The sequence below is a fragment of the Cryptomeria japonica genome, chromosome 11, assembly GCF_030272615.1.
Source record: "Cryptomeria japonica chromosome 11, Sugi_1.0, whole genome shotgun sequence".
NCBI classification, from domain to species: domain Eukaryota; kingdom Viridiplantae; phylum Streptophyta; class Pinopsida; order Cupressales; family Cupressaceae; genus Cryptomeria; species Cryptomeria japonica.
Window position 1 is genome coordinate 152,936,687 of NC_081415.1, and position 16,174 is coordinate 152,952,860.

The window sequence follows — 16,174 nt, forward strand, 5'->3', positions numbered from 1 at the left end:
CTCAAGTACAAATAAATAAGTTTTGTTGTCATAATGTTTGCATAAGGTTATTACATTCATAATTAAACCAAGGATTAATGCAATATCTCCATAAAAAAGTTAATGACAATCATAATTAAACCAATAATGAATATTATTGGAATCATATTGTGTTGATAAAGAAGTATATGTCATTCATAATTAAACTAATAAAAAAAAATTAAGACTTGTGTAATGGCCATCATCTTCAAAGATTAGCTTCTTCAAACAAAAATATATTCTTTGACCAATAAATGTATTGCAACTATTGTTTGTATTAAATAATTGATACAACTAGCAATAAATCCTTTATGCAAGATGAAACAAACTTGTTCTACACAGACAAACTTACATATTTATTATCAATGTCAACACACCCTTCATATGTATATGTAGACTCATGTGTATATAAAATAATTGATAAACCTAGCAATGAAGGTTCTATGCAAGATTAAACAAAACAAGTTAGACTCATGTGTATATAAAATAATTGATAAACCTAGCAATGAAGGTTCTATACAAGATTAAACAAAACAAGTTAGACTCATGTGTATATAAAATAATTGATAAACCTAGCAATGAAGGTTCTATGCAAGATTAAACAAAACACATTAGACTCATGTGTATATAAAATAATTGATAAACCTAGCAATGAAGGTTCTATGCAAGATTAAACAAAACTAACTTGTTTTGATTATGTATATCAAATTACATATTTATTATTAATGTCAACATACCCCTAGTGTATATGTTCTCATTTACTTACATGTAGATTCATATTTATGTGTATATGTTCTCTCTACTTACATGTTTTGTTTTAATTCCAATCTTCTTCAACTAACAAAGTGAATGGATGTAATGACCTTTAAAAAGAGATTTTGAATAATAACAAAAGAATCAAAATTATTTCATTTTATTTTTTAAAATAAAAAAATAATATAATGTCTCAAAAAATCATATGTTACAATAGAAACTAGGTTTATTGTTACAACCCATCCACAAGGTAATAAGCTAGTTTTTTTATTATATTATTTATTTGATTTACATATAAATATGATTACAATTGTTATAGCTGATCTTGATTTCTAACATATTTCACATCCACTAGAATTATGACTAACATAGTTGAAATTAAATTTGAGTTTACTTTTTAAAATTAATATTTATTGAATATTAATGAATGGATAATTTCATTGTTATAGCTGATGTTGATTTCTAATATATTTCATATCCACTAGAATTATGACTAACATAATTGAAATTAAATTTGAGTTTACTTTTTAAAACAAATATTTGTTGAATATTGATGAATGGATAATTTAATTGTTTAATTAAATAGAAATTATAATAAATTTAACTTTTTTATTAAGGTATATGATTTTAAATAACCATAAAATCAAAAATAACAAAATGAAATAAGTAAAAAATAAAATTTAATTCACTTGAAAGTACAATTTTTGTTTAAGCAAAAGTGGCAAGTCACTATAATTTTATATATTTAATAGTAGATAGAACAAACCCCTGGTTCATACAAGCATACCGACACCCAAGAAGATAACCTTTGATTATAGCTCGATGAAGTACAAAAGTTCTTACAAAACACCCCTAATTGACTCATTATATCCCATTACATTTACAATAGATAGACCACCTTTACATTTTCAATAGATAGAATCCCTTTAATATTGGATAGATAGATCCCTTTACAATTTCAAGAAACAGACCCCTTTTACATTTTCAATATATAGATCCCTATACATTTGAAATATTGCCCGTAGGCACTATCGGGATGAAAAGTATATTATACATAATTACACCAATAAGTAATGTCAAGACCCATATATAATGGTCATCTCTCAAGAGCCTTTGTTTCCATCGAAAATATATTCTTTGACCTATATATGCAACTAAACCCACTATTACCCATATTATGCCTCTTCCATAGTAATTAAAAGCAATACTTAAGCGTGGAAATAAAGGGAGAAAAGGGAAAAAAATGGGAAAACAATATCATACATAAATCCATATGTAATCCGCGACAAGTAGTATTAGGAGAGTCCAAAGGTAGCTTTTGTCGTCTCTGAATATGTATTTCTTGGAACAAAGAATCATTATTATTATCGAGATTGGAACAATTATCACCATATTTAAAACAATCGTTGTTGCAATTGTATGCGCTGGTGCCATAGCCACAAAGATGCGTCCTCCAAATGCTAGCAACAAAGATATTAAAGCTGTCCATAATGCAGTGAGAGAGGTATCAAAGTGATTTGTGAGTGCTAATGCATCACAAATCACTGTAAACTGCATGAAAACAACATATAACATAGGTTCTTTGTGGTCCTTTTGGAGAGTGAAAGCTGTTTGAAAAGCTGCCACTGCAATCAACACTGCATTTACTGAAATAATTTGGGCTTTCCACATTGATTTTTCAGTCATCAATGAGTTCTTACTTGTGTCATGTGTCTCTTTTGGAGTCCTCCACGCACCATTTATTTCTAGCAACCATATAATCTACAAGAAAAAAAGCCACATCTTTTATAATTCAAAAGGAATTTATTTCCATTCAATGTATCGATATAGATGAGGAAGACTATAAAATTGGCTTTAAATGTAGATCATTTGAATGTATCGATATAGATGAGGAAGACTATAAAATTGGATTTAAATGTAGATCATTTTATGTTTAAATATAAGTAAATGCTTGAAAAATGATATTTTCTACACATATTTTTTGAAGGAAATGAACTTTTATAATCTCAATATAAGATGTGAACAATATTTGAATCTCTTAATTAAATTAAATTTAAATCTGAAACATTCATATGAAATCATTGGCGGTTTAATTTAGAGTCTAGTTCAATTGCATGAGATTGGTGAAGTAGGTTAAGGTTTAAGAAGGGCAATTTATTAATGTGAACCTTTATGTTTCAAATAATTATTAGTCTATGTATAGGCGGAGACTTACGTTTCCCCCTCAACAAAATGCAATTTAACTGATCTCGAAAACCCACGCCAATAGCAAATGAATTTCTATCTTATGATTTGTACTGACTTTTCATATCGAATTTTCGCTAATATTTTCCTTTTTCTCACTGGTCAGTCTTAATTTTGCTGGGGTTTATGGACATTTTCTATTAAAAAAAAATCAGTCTTAATGTTTTCTGTTGATGACATCGGAATTAGTTTGCTTTGAAACTCACGTTACAAAATATAAGCCAGTTTTCAAGAGAACGAAATTACTGGAATTTAGTTACAAACATGCACTTTGATGTGGCTTTCTACAGAACAGTTCTATTGAAATAAGTAGAATAAATGTATACGAGATTGAAATAAGTAGAATAAATGTCTATTAATGCTAATAGAACAATCATATTATTTTTATATAGTTATAACATGTCATATTATTGTTTTAAAATAGAACATCTTTTAATGTAATTATTACATATAAGTTTAATTTTTAAATATTAATTCTATCAGTTGTAAATTTATGTAGTTATATTAAAAAATTATTACATTAGGAAAATATATAATGGTAATTATTATAGATAAATTATAATATAAGACGACTTCATCAAATCTAAGATTAACATAACTATTTAAAAAAGTAACTCTTCAAAATCAAAATAAATTAATCTTTGACCAAAGTTTTCTTTTGTTGTAAATTTCTCTTCTCCAACCTATTTTATAATTGAGCATTTATAAGAATTCATGATTTTATTTTCACTATACTTTAAAATTGCTTAAACATTTATTGCAAGGGACAAATTCAAATTCAACTCCTCCTAGGGCTTTAACTATCAAAATTAAAATCAACTAATAATTTTATGAAGACTATTTACTAATAAATTATTTTCTCGTCAATATTTAATAAATAAATATCGTAAGGAAAAGCATCAACTTTGACTATGCTAGTAATAGTTGTGCCTAGTAATAATCTAATTTGTAGCCAAGGTCAATCCTAATAGCTATAATCTCCACCAACTCAATAAAATTATGATATATTTACCTTGCAAGAATATCTATTGATCTCATTAATGAAAGATATTTAACTACCTAGAGCATTACATTGCATCGTATATGATTTTACTTGTAATTTGGTGAAAAAATCCCTAAAATCATTCATAATTGTAATATGATGAACAAATCCCACTTTTTAAGATTTCCAAGTTTTATATAAAAAAATTAATATATGTTTAACAACATAGAAGCATTCCAATTTTTTTAAAATAATTTTTAATATTCACCTAATAATATAATAAGCCATTGATATCCATTATTTATTTAAGAGGTGAAGTATGGTTATAGTCTAATAAGAGGAGTCATCATTGTTTAATATTTTGATTTAATAAAATTCAAACTATAAACACCTAAAATTTACACTCAATTTTTCTCGCAATTTTTTCCTCTTCCTCTTATCTCTTACTAAATTCCTTCAATTTTTACTTTTCTATTCATAAAATAATATTTCTCTATTTAATTAATATCCCCTCATCTAACATTTAATTTAATAATTTTTCATTATTTAATAAATGTTATCTCCTAGATATATGTAATTAAATCTCATTGTTTAATGTTTCATATCCTTCCCACCTAAATTAAGTAAGTGTCCCCAATTATCTAGTTTTTGATATTCATTTTGATTTTAAATAAATTATTATATCTCCCAAACATGTTAAGTGGCACCTTGAGTTGTTGTCTCTCCCCTTGCCACATATCTATACCTTGGACATGTCACATGTCCTCCCTCATAACGTCCTACCCTCTACTTGGCCCAACCTTCTAACCTCTTGGACGCATGCCCATTTCCTCATCCTTGAGGAATCAAATTCAAGGGCTAAGATCCATAAACAAGGGTGTGCAACAAAAACAAATAAGACCTAAGGAAGCAAAAATATCACTTTAGATCTGTCTAACAAAATTTAGAGCTATAGTGTTACTTGTGGAGTGTGAGTGAAGATGCATGTTGTGAGTGACTAAGTCATTTTTCTTTTCCTTTTCAATAACCATACAAATTTTGTTGGCAACATCATCATCTAAGGACATATTTTTAATAATTTTAGACATTAATAAGCCTATCCTCATGAATAGTGAACCATCATATGTTAATTATGAGACCTTTATATGTGATTTAAACCTATATGAGACATATGATCCTTTGTGTTTAAAGCACAAAAACTCTCCACCTTAGGAGAAGGGGACACATTAATAGATACAATTAAATATCGAGATCCAAGTGTTGACGCTTTAAAACAACCAATTTCAAGGGATATATACTTTCAAGAGGGATCCTTTTGGGCTATCTCTCATAGAATACTTTCTTGTGTATGTAGGCCTAGATTCCCCTAATTCCATAGAGTAGTGGTGGATTGTTTCTTGACTAGTCATTTGCATTTGAAGTAATCAACAATAATGTGTCTAGTTTTAAAACACCTATAGTAATACAAAAAGGTGGTTATTCATATTCCAAAAGTTGGGTCCAAATTCAATCAACTATTTTTAAGTGATGTGTATTGGAAGGGTTTTGGAGATTTCTAGATCAACCAAAATGTTAGCAAAATCCGTGTGAAGTAAATTAGAAGACTTTTTTTCTACCAATAAAAAATTTACCAACATATTGGCAATTGCTTCAAAACAAGATTCACAATATAATTGGAGTGGAAGATTAGGGAGTTGAACTAACATAGATACAAAAAAGAAATATTTTGAGGTGGGGTTAAAATTTGGGTGTGAATTTTTAAGCATAAGCATGTGTTGATCCCGTCTTTAGAGATTATTATAGCATTTTTTTGTGATAAAAAACCAAAATTAAATTACCATGCGTGCAAGGATGCATTATCGTAGGTGTTTAAAAACTAGTCATGCATTATTGTTATTCCTCAAATGTGAATGAGTATTCAAGAAACACACCATCACTACTCTGTGGAGTTGGGGGAATCTAGGCATACATACACAAGATAGTATTCTATGAGAGATGGCCCAAAAGGATCTTTCTCAGAAGGAAATATCTCTTGAAATTGGTGGTCTTAAAGCTTCAATCCATGACTCTACATCTTTAATCATAACTATTAATGGGCATTGTTCTCCTCATATAGAGTATTAATGCTTCAAACACAAAGGATTGTATGTCTAATATAGGTTTAAATCACACAAAGGTTTTAGAAGTAAGATATAATGATTCACTAGTTCATGAGGATAGGCATATTAATCCCTCAAATTCTAAATTTGAGTCCTTCCATGATGGGATTGCGAACAAAATCTAAATGGTTGTTGAAGGAAAAGAAAAATGATGTAGCCACCCAAAACATGCTTCTTTATGCATAATCCATAACTAACATTATGGCTCTAAATTTTTTAGATAGATCTAAGGTGTCTTTTTTGCTTCATAAGGTATTTTTGGCTATTGTTTTTGATTAAGTAAAAGCAAGTTTTAAAGGGACCAAAAACCCTATACAAGACAGGTTTTAGAAGGACCTGCAACTTGAACCGAAAAATAAACTTGAAAGACCACTCAAAGAAACAAAACACAAGAGAGAATTGGCCCAGACAATCAAAAGAAGGGGAACAACATTAACCCCCACCCAAAAACCACCAGCCCTACCCCAACCAGGAAAGATCAAGAATTTGACCTACCCTTATGGGATCGAAGGGTCATATCAAAAGAGGACTGGGACAATTTAGATTTTTTACTTTTAATAGTAATCCATCCCTCCTCAACCCTAGCAGCAGCCTTTTGCCAAGCGGAAGGGTCCAGAATAGAGGACCTCCCATCATCAGGAGGAGCAGAGCCAACATCCACAGAGGCAGAGACAACAGAAGATCCAACAACAATCTGAGATGCGGGAGAGTCATCCATCGAATCATTTTTCTCACTCGGGGTGCCACCGCAGGCATTCACACATTCCTGAGGCATAGCAACAATAGAAACATGAGGCGTACCCTCAGTCTAAGGAACCTGTGCCACCACCTGGGAGAAGCTTTTCTTTTTAACAAAATAATGTTCAGAGGATGCACCTTTCCACCAAGAAGCAGATCTTTTATTCTTTTTATCCATTTCACACCCTGCAGCAACATGTCCAGTCTGGAAGCACTTTTGACATCTAAAGGGGATACCTTCAAAGTCAAGTGGTTGGACCCAAGATCCCAAGGAAGATTCAATCTCTAACTCAGCTGGAAGCCCTTTAGAGACATCAATGTTAACCAAAATACGAGCATAAGTAGAATGATAAATTTGGTAGGATTCCTTACCAATCATTAGGAATTCACCTAAAGCCTCCCCCACTTCCTCTAGCAGAGAATCCGTCCAAAGATGAAGGGGAAGGTTGGGGAGCCTAACCCAAATAGGAATCTCATTAAATGAATTAGTAGATGGATTAAAGCTTGAGAACCAGGGTTTAACCATCAAAACATATTTGCCATCCTAGTTGAAAGGATTAATCCCTAAGATTTTCGATCTATCCTCTGCAAATTCAAATTTAGCAATGAAAAAACCCTTGGCTGAGGGAAAAATATTAACTGAACCTTTTATGATTGGTTCCCAGCTTTGGGAGATCCAAGTATGCAGCTGAGGAAGGCTTGGCCAAAAACCTCGGAACTTGCAAATCAGACCATGAGCTTCAAACACTGAGGAAGTGTGGACGATCTCCATGTCTGTATCTGTAGACACCTTGAAAACTAGAGGTTTGCAAATAGAAACCGCCACAGGCCCTAAGCCACGGGTACCCCGATCGACTGCAGAGGGCGCAGGAAGCACCGTACCACCATTTGAAACCCCCGCAGAGCTCCCAAGAACAGCACCAGGACTAGCCGCACCAGAGGTTAGGGTGGAATGCAAAGAGTCAGCATCGCGAACAATAGCAGCGGCCTTAGTAGCAGTTGCAGACGGCAATGCGGCGACCTTAGCAGCAGTCGTAGCTGCACCAGTGGTTAGGGCGGATTGTAGAGGGTCGGCCTCGCGAGCAATAGCGGCGGCCTTAGTCGCAGTCACAGATGGCAATGCGGTGGACGACATCGCAGACATGGAAGCCCTCGTAGTTGCGGCGGATGGCATGGAAATTAAATGCAATGTTAAAAAACAACCTTTTTAGATATTATTTTTGGCTATTGTTACACACCCTTGTTTATGGATATAGCACGTCATTTTAATTTTCTTCTTTCTAAATAATTGGTGTGATCCACATGACTATAATTTATTTGTAAAAAATACTCTTCAAAATAAATTAATTATTAAATAATTTTATCATTAACTTAAATAACTCTTCAATAAATTAAATAATTCAAATATAAATTTTGATGGAAGATCTTAATAAAATCCTTAGAATAGAGGATATTTTATTTTTGTCAAGTTTAAAGTGGGCCACTTGATTTAATGGCAAAGTCCATGTTGTAGGTACCTAGATGGTGCCAAGTTCAAATATTCTACAATGCAAAAGACAAACGGTATAAAGAATGAGACCATAATACAATTTTTTTCCATATTTCAACTAATATAAGAAGAAAACATAATAAGGTTGTAAGTATTCAAATTTCCACAAGGAATATCATGAGGAATATCATGAAGGATATAAAGGCCATTATGAAGTTGAAAATGGATGACATGGACTACATGGAGGAATCAAGGGTTGAGATTGAATTTGATTCCTCTGGATGAGGAAATGGACATGCATCCAAGAGGTTAGGAGGTTGGACAAATTAGAGGGTAGGAGATTATGAGGGAGGAAATGGGACATGGAGTGGCAAGGGGAGTGGAAACCTCTCAAGGTGCCACTTGACATGTTTTGGGAGATTTCTAACAATTTAAATTAATTAATTAATTAATTAATATTCATATGCATTTTAATCTCAAATGAAATAAATGGAGGCATTTATTTAATTTAGGTGGGAAGGATATGAAAAATTAATTAAATGAGATTTAATAAATGTAGAGGAGTGAATATTGATTAAATAATGAGAGATTATTTAATTAAATGATGGATGAAGGGATAGTAATTAAATAATTAAATATTATTTAATTAATGGGACGGCAAATTAAATTGGAGAAAATTGATATGCCGATCTTAGGTGTTTATAATTTAAATTATATTAAATTAAATTATTAAATAATAATAATGATGATTCCTTTATTAAACCATTACATTATTAAGTGAATACTAATATTTATTCCAAATAAATATGGAATGTGCCTCTATCATTAAACATATACTATAATTTTAATAAAAAAATTGAAAAGCTTGGAAAGGGGATTTGTTGGTAAATCATTAGATTATTTAATTGTGAATCATTTTTACATTGTACACCATGCAATATAATGCTACTAAGACAAATAACTAATGTATTAAAAAAAATTGACATATTATAATTATATATAAAAACCAAAAAATAATAAATAAATATTATTAAAAAAAACATTTAACATTCTTAATAATTGATATTAAAAAATTTATATCATTTCAACAATATTCTTTTAAAATTTCATTAAACGCCTAAGTCGTTTGAATAAGCACAGTAAATTTCAAAGATAGCTGTTTTCCTCGTCAGCGAGGTCTTTATATCTGTGTTATATTATTTTATTGGTCAAGGTATATTTATAGGACATTTAATTTCCTTATATGAACCCGCACTGAATGTGGGACTAAAAATACAAGCCTAATAGACACTTTGCATCAAGAGAAGGACTCTTGAATCGAGAAGCAAACTGCTACGGGAACAGGAGGAGCAAAGGAGGAGCAAAGGGCAAATGAAAACGGAGAAAAAAAAACGTTACAGAAACGGAATCGTGGAAAGGATAAAAGGATAAGGAACGGAAACATGAGATAAAGTGGGCCCGGCCACCTAAGCTGTCAGCTTAGTGTGTCGTTTAAGCCATCCCTCTCCGAACTCGTCAGAGGCTCAGATCTTTAACAACACTAACACTTCTTTTATGCTTGTGAAAATTTGATGTCTTTAAATTCTAATTTGTTGTAAAATCTAGTTTTAAAATACAGTTGACTAACGCTACAGGAAATCCTGTGTCCTATCACATGAAGTTCATCCTTAGTAACCTAAACAAATTTCAATATAACCACCACATACTTGTTCTCCTTGACATGTGTGTGAGAAAAGTGGTACATTGAATGGCTAAAGCTGTAGTAAATTCTACAACAAAACTGACCCTAACAAATATCAGTATCAATATTATTACTATGAACTTTTAAGCATTGTAACATAAATTTGAAAATCAATTAAAAGGGATCTAAAAGTTACTCTGAACATTGGAACCGGTGACAATACAGTGAAATTCAGATATATTATGCAGATTATAACCTAGTTCGTGCAATCTTAGAATAAAATACAAACATACTAAAGTTCACAGGATTTCAGTCAATGAAATATAAGTAAAAAGTCTATGGAATAAAACAGTACAGAATATATCTGGATTCAAAAACAAAGAAAGGTGCATTAAATTAACATAGAAGCAGGAACTATGCAAAATAAATGAATCACTTACTCCTTCGAAAAGGCGTTCGTCTGTGTCCATGTTGTCCAGCGCTATGTCCAATGGCGTCTTGCCTCGGTTGTCAGCTTCATTGATCAGCCTCTTTGATATCACCAAGAACATCAAGGTTTTAATGCGTCTCCGGGTTTTGTCAAAAATTTGTACTGCATTTTCAATCACCAGGTGAAAAGCATTTCTTCCCTCGTTGTCTCCAATTACTATGCAGTCTTTGGCATATTTTAATATCTCTCTCACTAAATCAATGTTGCCTTCTTTGACTGCTATATGAAGCGCTGATTGGTGATTGTTGTCCACTGTATAACAGGAAGACGTGTCTTTCTCTAAAATAATTTTTGCAATATGTGATATTCCTTTAAGACAGGCAGCATAATGTAGGGGTGTTCTGCGTAAATAGTCAGCTTGTTTAAGAAGGTCCGGCTTAGCAGCGATGAGCTTCTTGGGCACTTCTGCACAATTAGAAAGATACCCATTATAAAAGAGATACAAAGATACCCATTATAGAGGAGATAGCGTTTCTAGGATTCTATAAAAAATTAAATAATGCTTAAAGGATACCTTTGCGTCTACTGTATACCGCACAGTGCACAAGCGTTTGGCCATCTGTCCTCCAGTAGTGCTGTGGAAGTGTTAAAAGCAAAAGTTCTGCAACGATTTTCTGATGACCTTCCTCAACAGCTTTGAACAAGGCAGTTTCACCGACGACATTGGTGATATTTGGCAGATCAGTTTCAGCGGCATCACTGATGATATTATGTGGGTCAGCTTCACCGGCATCAGTGATTTCACCGCCATCATTGATGATATTTTGCAGATCGGTATCACCAGCATCATTAACAATACTATGCGGATCAGTATCACTTGTATCGCTGATGATATTTTGCAGCTCAATTTCACTTTGCGGAGGACGATCACGTTCCAATAAAACCTCGATTACTTGGTGATGACCTCCAATTGCAGCTTCGTGAAAGGCGGTGTTACCTTTTTCATTTTTAACCCTTAGAAATCCACGAATTGCTTGGTTACCTGCACCATTCATCAGCTGAAGCAGCTTGTTCACAACATTCACATGGCCATGATATGCTGCCAAGTGAAGTGCCGCATCTCCTGTGGGCGTAACCTCTTGGAGAATGTTGCATCTACCTTCCAACTTTGTAAGCAACTTCACATCGCCTGATGCAACCGCTGCATATAATTATGGGTCCATTCAAGAGACACTTCTCTCTGTACAATAGGAAAAAATTTAATTAAATCAACAAAAGTAAAAAGAACGTAAACTTAATCAGGAAAAAAAACCTAGAAACCATAAGTTATATTATTAAAATTTCAAGAAAAGAGTGAAAATGTTTTGTTTCCTGTTACTTACTCTTTACTGTCAAACCTGTCTCACGCCTGAAAACATACAAAATTCACCGTCCAACAGTTTTGCAATTGCCTTAGTGATTACTGAAATGGCTGAAAACATTCCTTACACCTGTAAAGTTAAAAAAACAAAAACTCTCTTTATTCGGCTATTTATGTTCTTTGTTTTATTCGGCGGAACTACCACTAGTATACATATATTGGCGGAACTACCACTAGTATACATATATTAAATAATAATATATGTACTATACGCGGAGAGATATCCTTTAAACAATATATAACAAATTTCATTAAAGGGATTCAAATTAATGAAGTAAGTACATATCATTTGATAGAGCTTGGAGTCCATATACATTGGAAAGTATTTGATCCTCTCAAATAAATTTCATAAATAAAAACATTTATTTTTTCTTAAAAATTAGGATCAACTTTGTAAATTTTCTGTTCAATAAGTATTTGTGAATATATGAACCCTCGTTACCATTTTCTGAGAAGAAGACATTTAAACGAAAACAGAGAGGAGAATACATAAAATGATGAGAGTATTCCACACAGTCCTCACTATTGGCCCCCATACCATCTATTACGAGTTCCTGCCTATTGCCTACAAATGGGATAAAACATAAATTTAACCTTTATTTGAAAACTATCATAATACTACACAAATTTAAAGCCAATCACAATGTCATAATAACAGACAGATTTTGCAGATGTAGAAATCAGAAACCTTTCAAAACATCTTACATTTGTCTATTAAAATTGTCATAATAGCACACAGTTTTTGCAAACGTAGAAATCAAAAGGCTTTCAAAAAAAATATCGCATTCGTAACTCAAAATATTTCGTCAGGTCCTCTTTTTTAATTATCTTTTCTTATTTTTAAATTTAAGAAACTAACTATGAATGCAGAATATAAACAAAATATATTTCACGCAAAACAAATAGATGTTGGCAGGAGGTTTCGGAAGAAAACATGCTATTGCTATCTGGTGGAGATTGCATTGGCTACTGTTGTTGAATAGAGAAATGCACTGGTTGATAATTTTGTTTTAAAAGACCCTACTCTTCCAATATTTTTTTCATGCATTATGCTGTTACTTCCACGTATGGAACAATAGTTGTAACGGCTTTATAATTAAACTGTGGAAGTGGATGCCTTCAGAATTAAAGACCATCATCAAAATGACCGTTAATTTCATTGAAAGGAGTTAATTTTTAATGAATTTTTACATTTCAATTATTTTTTATGATCCATTAAATTTAATGCTTATGAATACGTCTCTTGGACCCTTGTTAATAGCCAGTACTCTCAATGTTTCCCATTTCTTGAGGGGATCTACAAAACATATAAGCTAACTTGCAAAAGGAGAACATGCACAAAAAATGAAATATATAATGCTGGTTAAAAGTCAAATTTCTATTTAAATATGTGAAGTGATATTCCAATAACAAAACATAACAATTTTAACACAGGGAACCACTCGGAAATTTTGTAGGTCTAGGTGCCTAGATGTGTTTTTTCTATGTTTTCAAGCTGTTAAATTTAAAGCCGAAATTGCTAAGAAATGAAGCGATAAACGGGAGGCAGATATCAATCTACAGTAGCAAAATCTGGTTAGTTATTGAGCCTAGGATAGGGATTTTTTTGTTGCGCTCAAGAAAATTAGCACCAAGAATAGATTGATCTGGAGATTATAAAAGCGGACACTCCACAATCACTTGGCATTAACATAACTGATATGCACAAATGGTCTTGTTAAAACAAAACTTAATAAAACTTGAAATAAATTTTGCAGCCAAATTACGTGGGATTGCTACACAAGAAATAAATTATTTTCAAACAGAAATCTAAAATGAGAATAGGATATTGCAAATTATAGGGGTTTAATATGAATATGTTTCTGGTAAAAGAAATGGAAGAAAGACTCTTGGTTCTATCATGCATTTTACACTGGTCTCCTAAAACGTACCAGACAAAACTTACATGGAAAACAATCATAGCACAGAATAGATTTGTCTAGTAATTTTATACAAAATGGTTATGTTCAATCTCCAAAATGAAGTAGTGAAATGGTTGGGTGCGCAGAAGGACTAAGTGCCTAGATGAAGAACTCGTAAGCCCACTTCAACCAATAGCTGGTAAAATTTGTACAAATCTTAGTGCCCTCAGAATCTATGTACTTGTCTTTCCATTGTAGAATAATTCAATTATGCTGCAGAAAAATCCAGATTATACTGCAAAATGATTCAATCATGTTGCAGAAAAACCAAAACCGGTGCAAAACAATGATTCAAACTTCAAAACGGGTGCAAAACAAAAGCTCGACCAAACATGCACTTAGCACCACACTTTACGATGGAGAAGAGATACATTGGTGCCCAAAAAACATGAAATGGCAATTTTATATTGCCCTCAATCTCCTTCAGTTTGATGTCAGTGTATCCAAATCATGCACATTTAAAATTTATTAATCACTCCGTCAGTTACAAACAATTTAAATACATGCATATCCTGGGTGGATATCAATACCATCACTATATTGGCCAATTTTTATGAATCTATTAAGTGTGTAGCAGGTTTGTGGTGCAGTAGAAGTTGTGCTGCCACTAGGCGACAAGATTCTTCTGACAGATTTTATTTTGGGAACTATCATTCCAATGGAATTTCAACTACAGGCGTTTCATAATCATTAATGGCAATGATATATAGTTTGGATTATTTAAACAGGCATGAGACCGTCATTTTTTTCTTAAAGGCATTTTGTGTTTACGGACAACTTCGATCCCATTGTAGATCGCCTCTCGGCGAAAAGAAATCCGTCCAGCCGTAAATGCTCTACCCTTAAGTATAGATAACTGAATGCATAATTTTCTGAATGCATTGATTCCATCCGCCTCCTTTAGACAAATTATGAAAATCTTAAAAATTGGGCCGACGACCATAGGCAAAAATAAATCACGGCTATGAAAAACAGGAATGGGAATGGTATCAATCATTTAGGCAATATATTACCTCTAATACTGGTTGCCTTTCAGTAACAAAACCTTAGGCTATCAGTATTTCCTTGGTAATTATATAAGGTTTCTACTGCAATGGGATATGACTTAAAGCTCATAAAAGAGTCATAAAGCAAGCAATATAAAAAATTCAAAGTGTGGTACATATTTTAGTTGATACACACCTTAGATGCTAACAGTCATCTCCATAGCAGATACCTCCTGTAGTGCTTCCATTGCAACCAAATAAGCTTCCTAATGCCTCTGTGAAGCTTTCTGCACTATTCACTCCATTAGAATTCTGAACAAATAAAAGCAGCCCTAGGGTCTAATCTCCACTATTTTTAACCATATTTTCAAGTTGAAACATACAAATTGAAAGAGATTGTTCACTTTAAAGTTCGTCTGCAAACCACCCCTCTCCTACTCTGGATCACCTGTTTAAAACAAATGGGTAAACAGACTGAGCCGTGGGTAAAATTTTTAATTAAATCAACAAAACTTAAAAAAGGTAACCTTAATCAGGGAAAAAAAACTTAACCTTAATCAGGGAAAAAAAACTAGAAATCATAAGTTCTATCATTAAAATTTCAAGAAAAGAGTGAAGATGTTTTTTTTCCTGTAACTTACTCTTTAGGTTTCAGTTTGTGCTTTTTTTGAGAATGTTCTTCATCCGCCTGTCTATTACAATGTATGCACAGAAGAACGATAATTCAGAGCCCTAAAACTCAGCAAGACACGCACTCAAAAAAACAAGAAAAGAAATATGAAAAATTTCAGGGAATGACATTTGTTACCCTCGAGCAGGAACCATGCAACCGATGAATACAGTTAGTTACAATTTGCAACAAAAGGCGTGTCACAGATATTACGCTTAAAATTATCCCCTTTTTGTTAGTTCCACGCCGTTTGAGTTGCTATTTTCTACGAGTTTTGTTAGTTTCAATAGTACAAAACAGCAACTCAAACGGCGACATATAAATTTGAGATTTCTGTGTACTCGCAAATCATAATTTTAAGCGTAATATTTGTGATTTGACAAGAATACCATCATTCCATTCCTTTAATATACGTTACATCTTTTGGAGAAGCCTATTATTCCATTCCTTTTATAATATTCAATGAAGGTTATACGTTACATCATTTATTTATGTAACGCGTGATTGTTTTTTATGTATTTTGGTAACTCTATAACCACCATCACTCCCTCCATGTTCTGCTATTGCTAAATATGTGCAAGTTACACAAAACGTGACAGTACCACGGGCTTTCCTTTACGAAATTGTGAAGCTTGTTGGGCTT

At 32.5% G+C, this 16,174-nt stretch overlaps 1 protein-coding gene across 1 annotated transcript; it reads right to left on the reverse strand.

Moving 5' to 3' along the window:
• Window positions 1-1,520: 1,520 nt before the first annotated feature.
• On the reverse strand, window positions 1,521-15,704 carry LOC131859963 (uncharacterized). The gene is made up of 8 exons (XM_059214274.1): window positions 15,670-15,704; window positions 15,503-15,553; window positions 15,245-15,309; window positions 15,058-15,148; window positions 11,877-11,984; window positions 11,069-11,734; window positions 10,505-10,959; window positions 1,521-2,532 (listed from the first exon to the last, which is right to left on the reverse strand). The coding sequence occupies exons 6-8, from the start codon at window positions 11,547-11,549 to the stop codon at window positions 2,029-2,031; spliced, it is 1,440 nt and encodes a 479-aa protein (XP_059070257.1). The 5' UTR covers window positions 11,550-11,734; window positions 11,877-11,984; window positions 15,058-15,148; window positions 15,245-15,309; window positions 15,503-15,553; window positions 15,670-15,704; the 3' UTR covers window positions 1,521-2,028.
• Between the last annotated feature and the right edge of the window lie 470 nt (window positions 15,705-16,174).

What these genes read in the sequence shown, in the direction of transcription:
- LOC131859963 (XM_059214274.1), bottom strand. Translation starts at nt 11,549, where the DNA reads ATGAATGGTGCAGGTAACCAAGCAATTCGTGGATTTCTAAGGGTTAAA. An exon ending in GGTATACAGTAGACGCAAAG is followed by an intron (nt 10,960 to 11,068) that starts GTATCCTTTAAG and finishes CTAATTGTGCAG; the next exon opens with AAGTGCCCAAGAAGCTCATC. An exon ending in ACGAACGCCTTTTCGAAGGA is followed by an intron (nt 2,533 to 10,504) that starts GTAAGTGATTCA and finishes TTTTTCTTGTAG; the next exon opens with ATTATATGGTTGCTAGAAAT.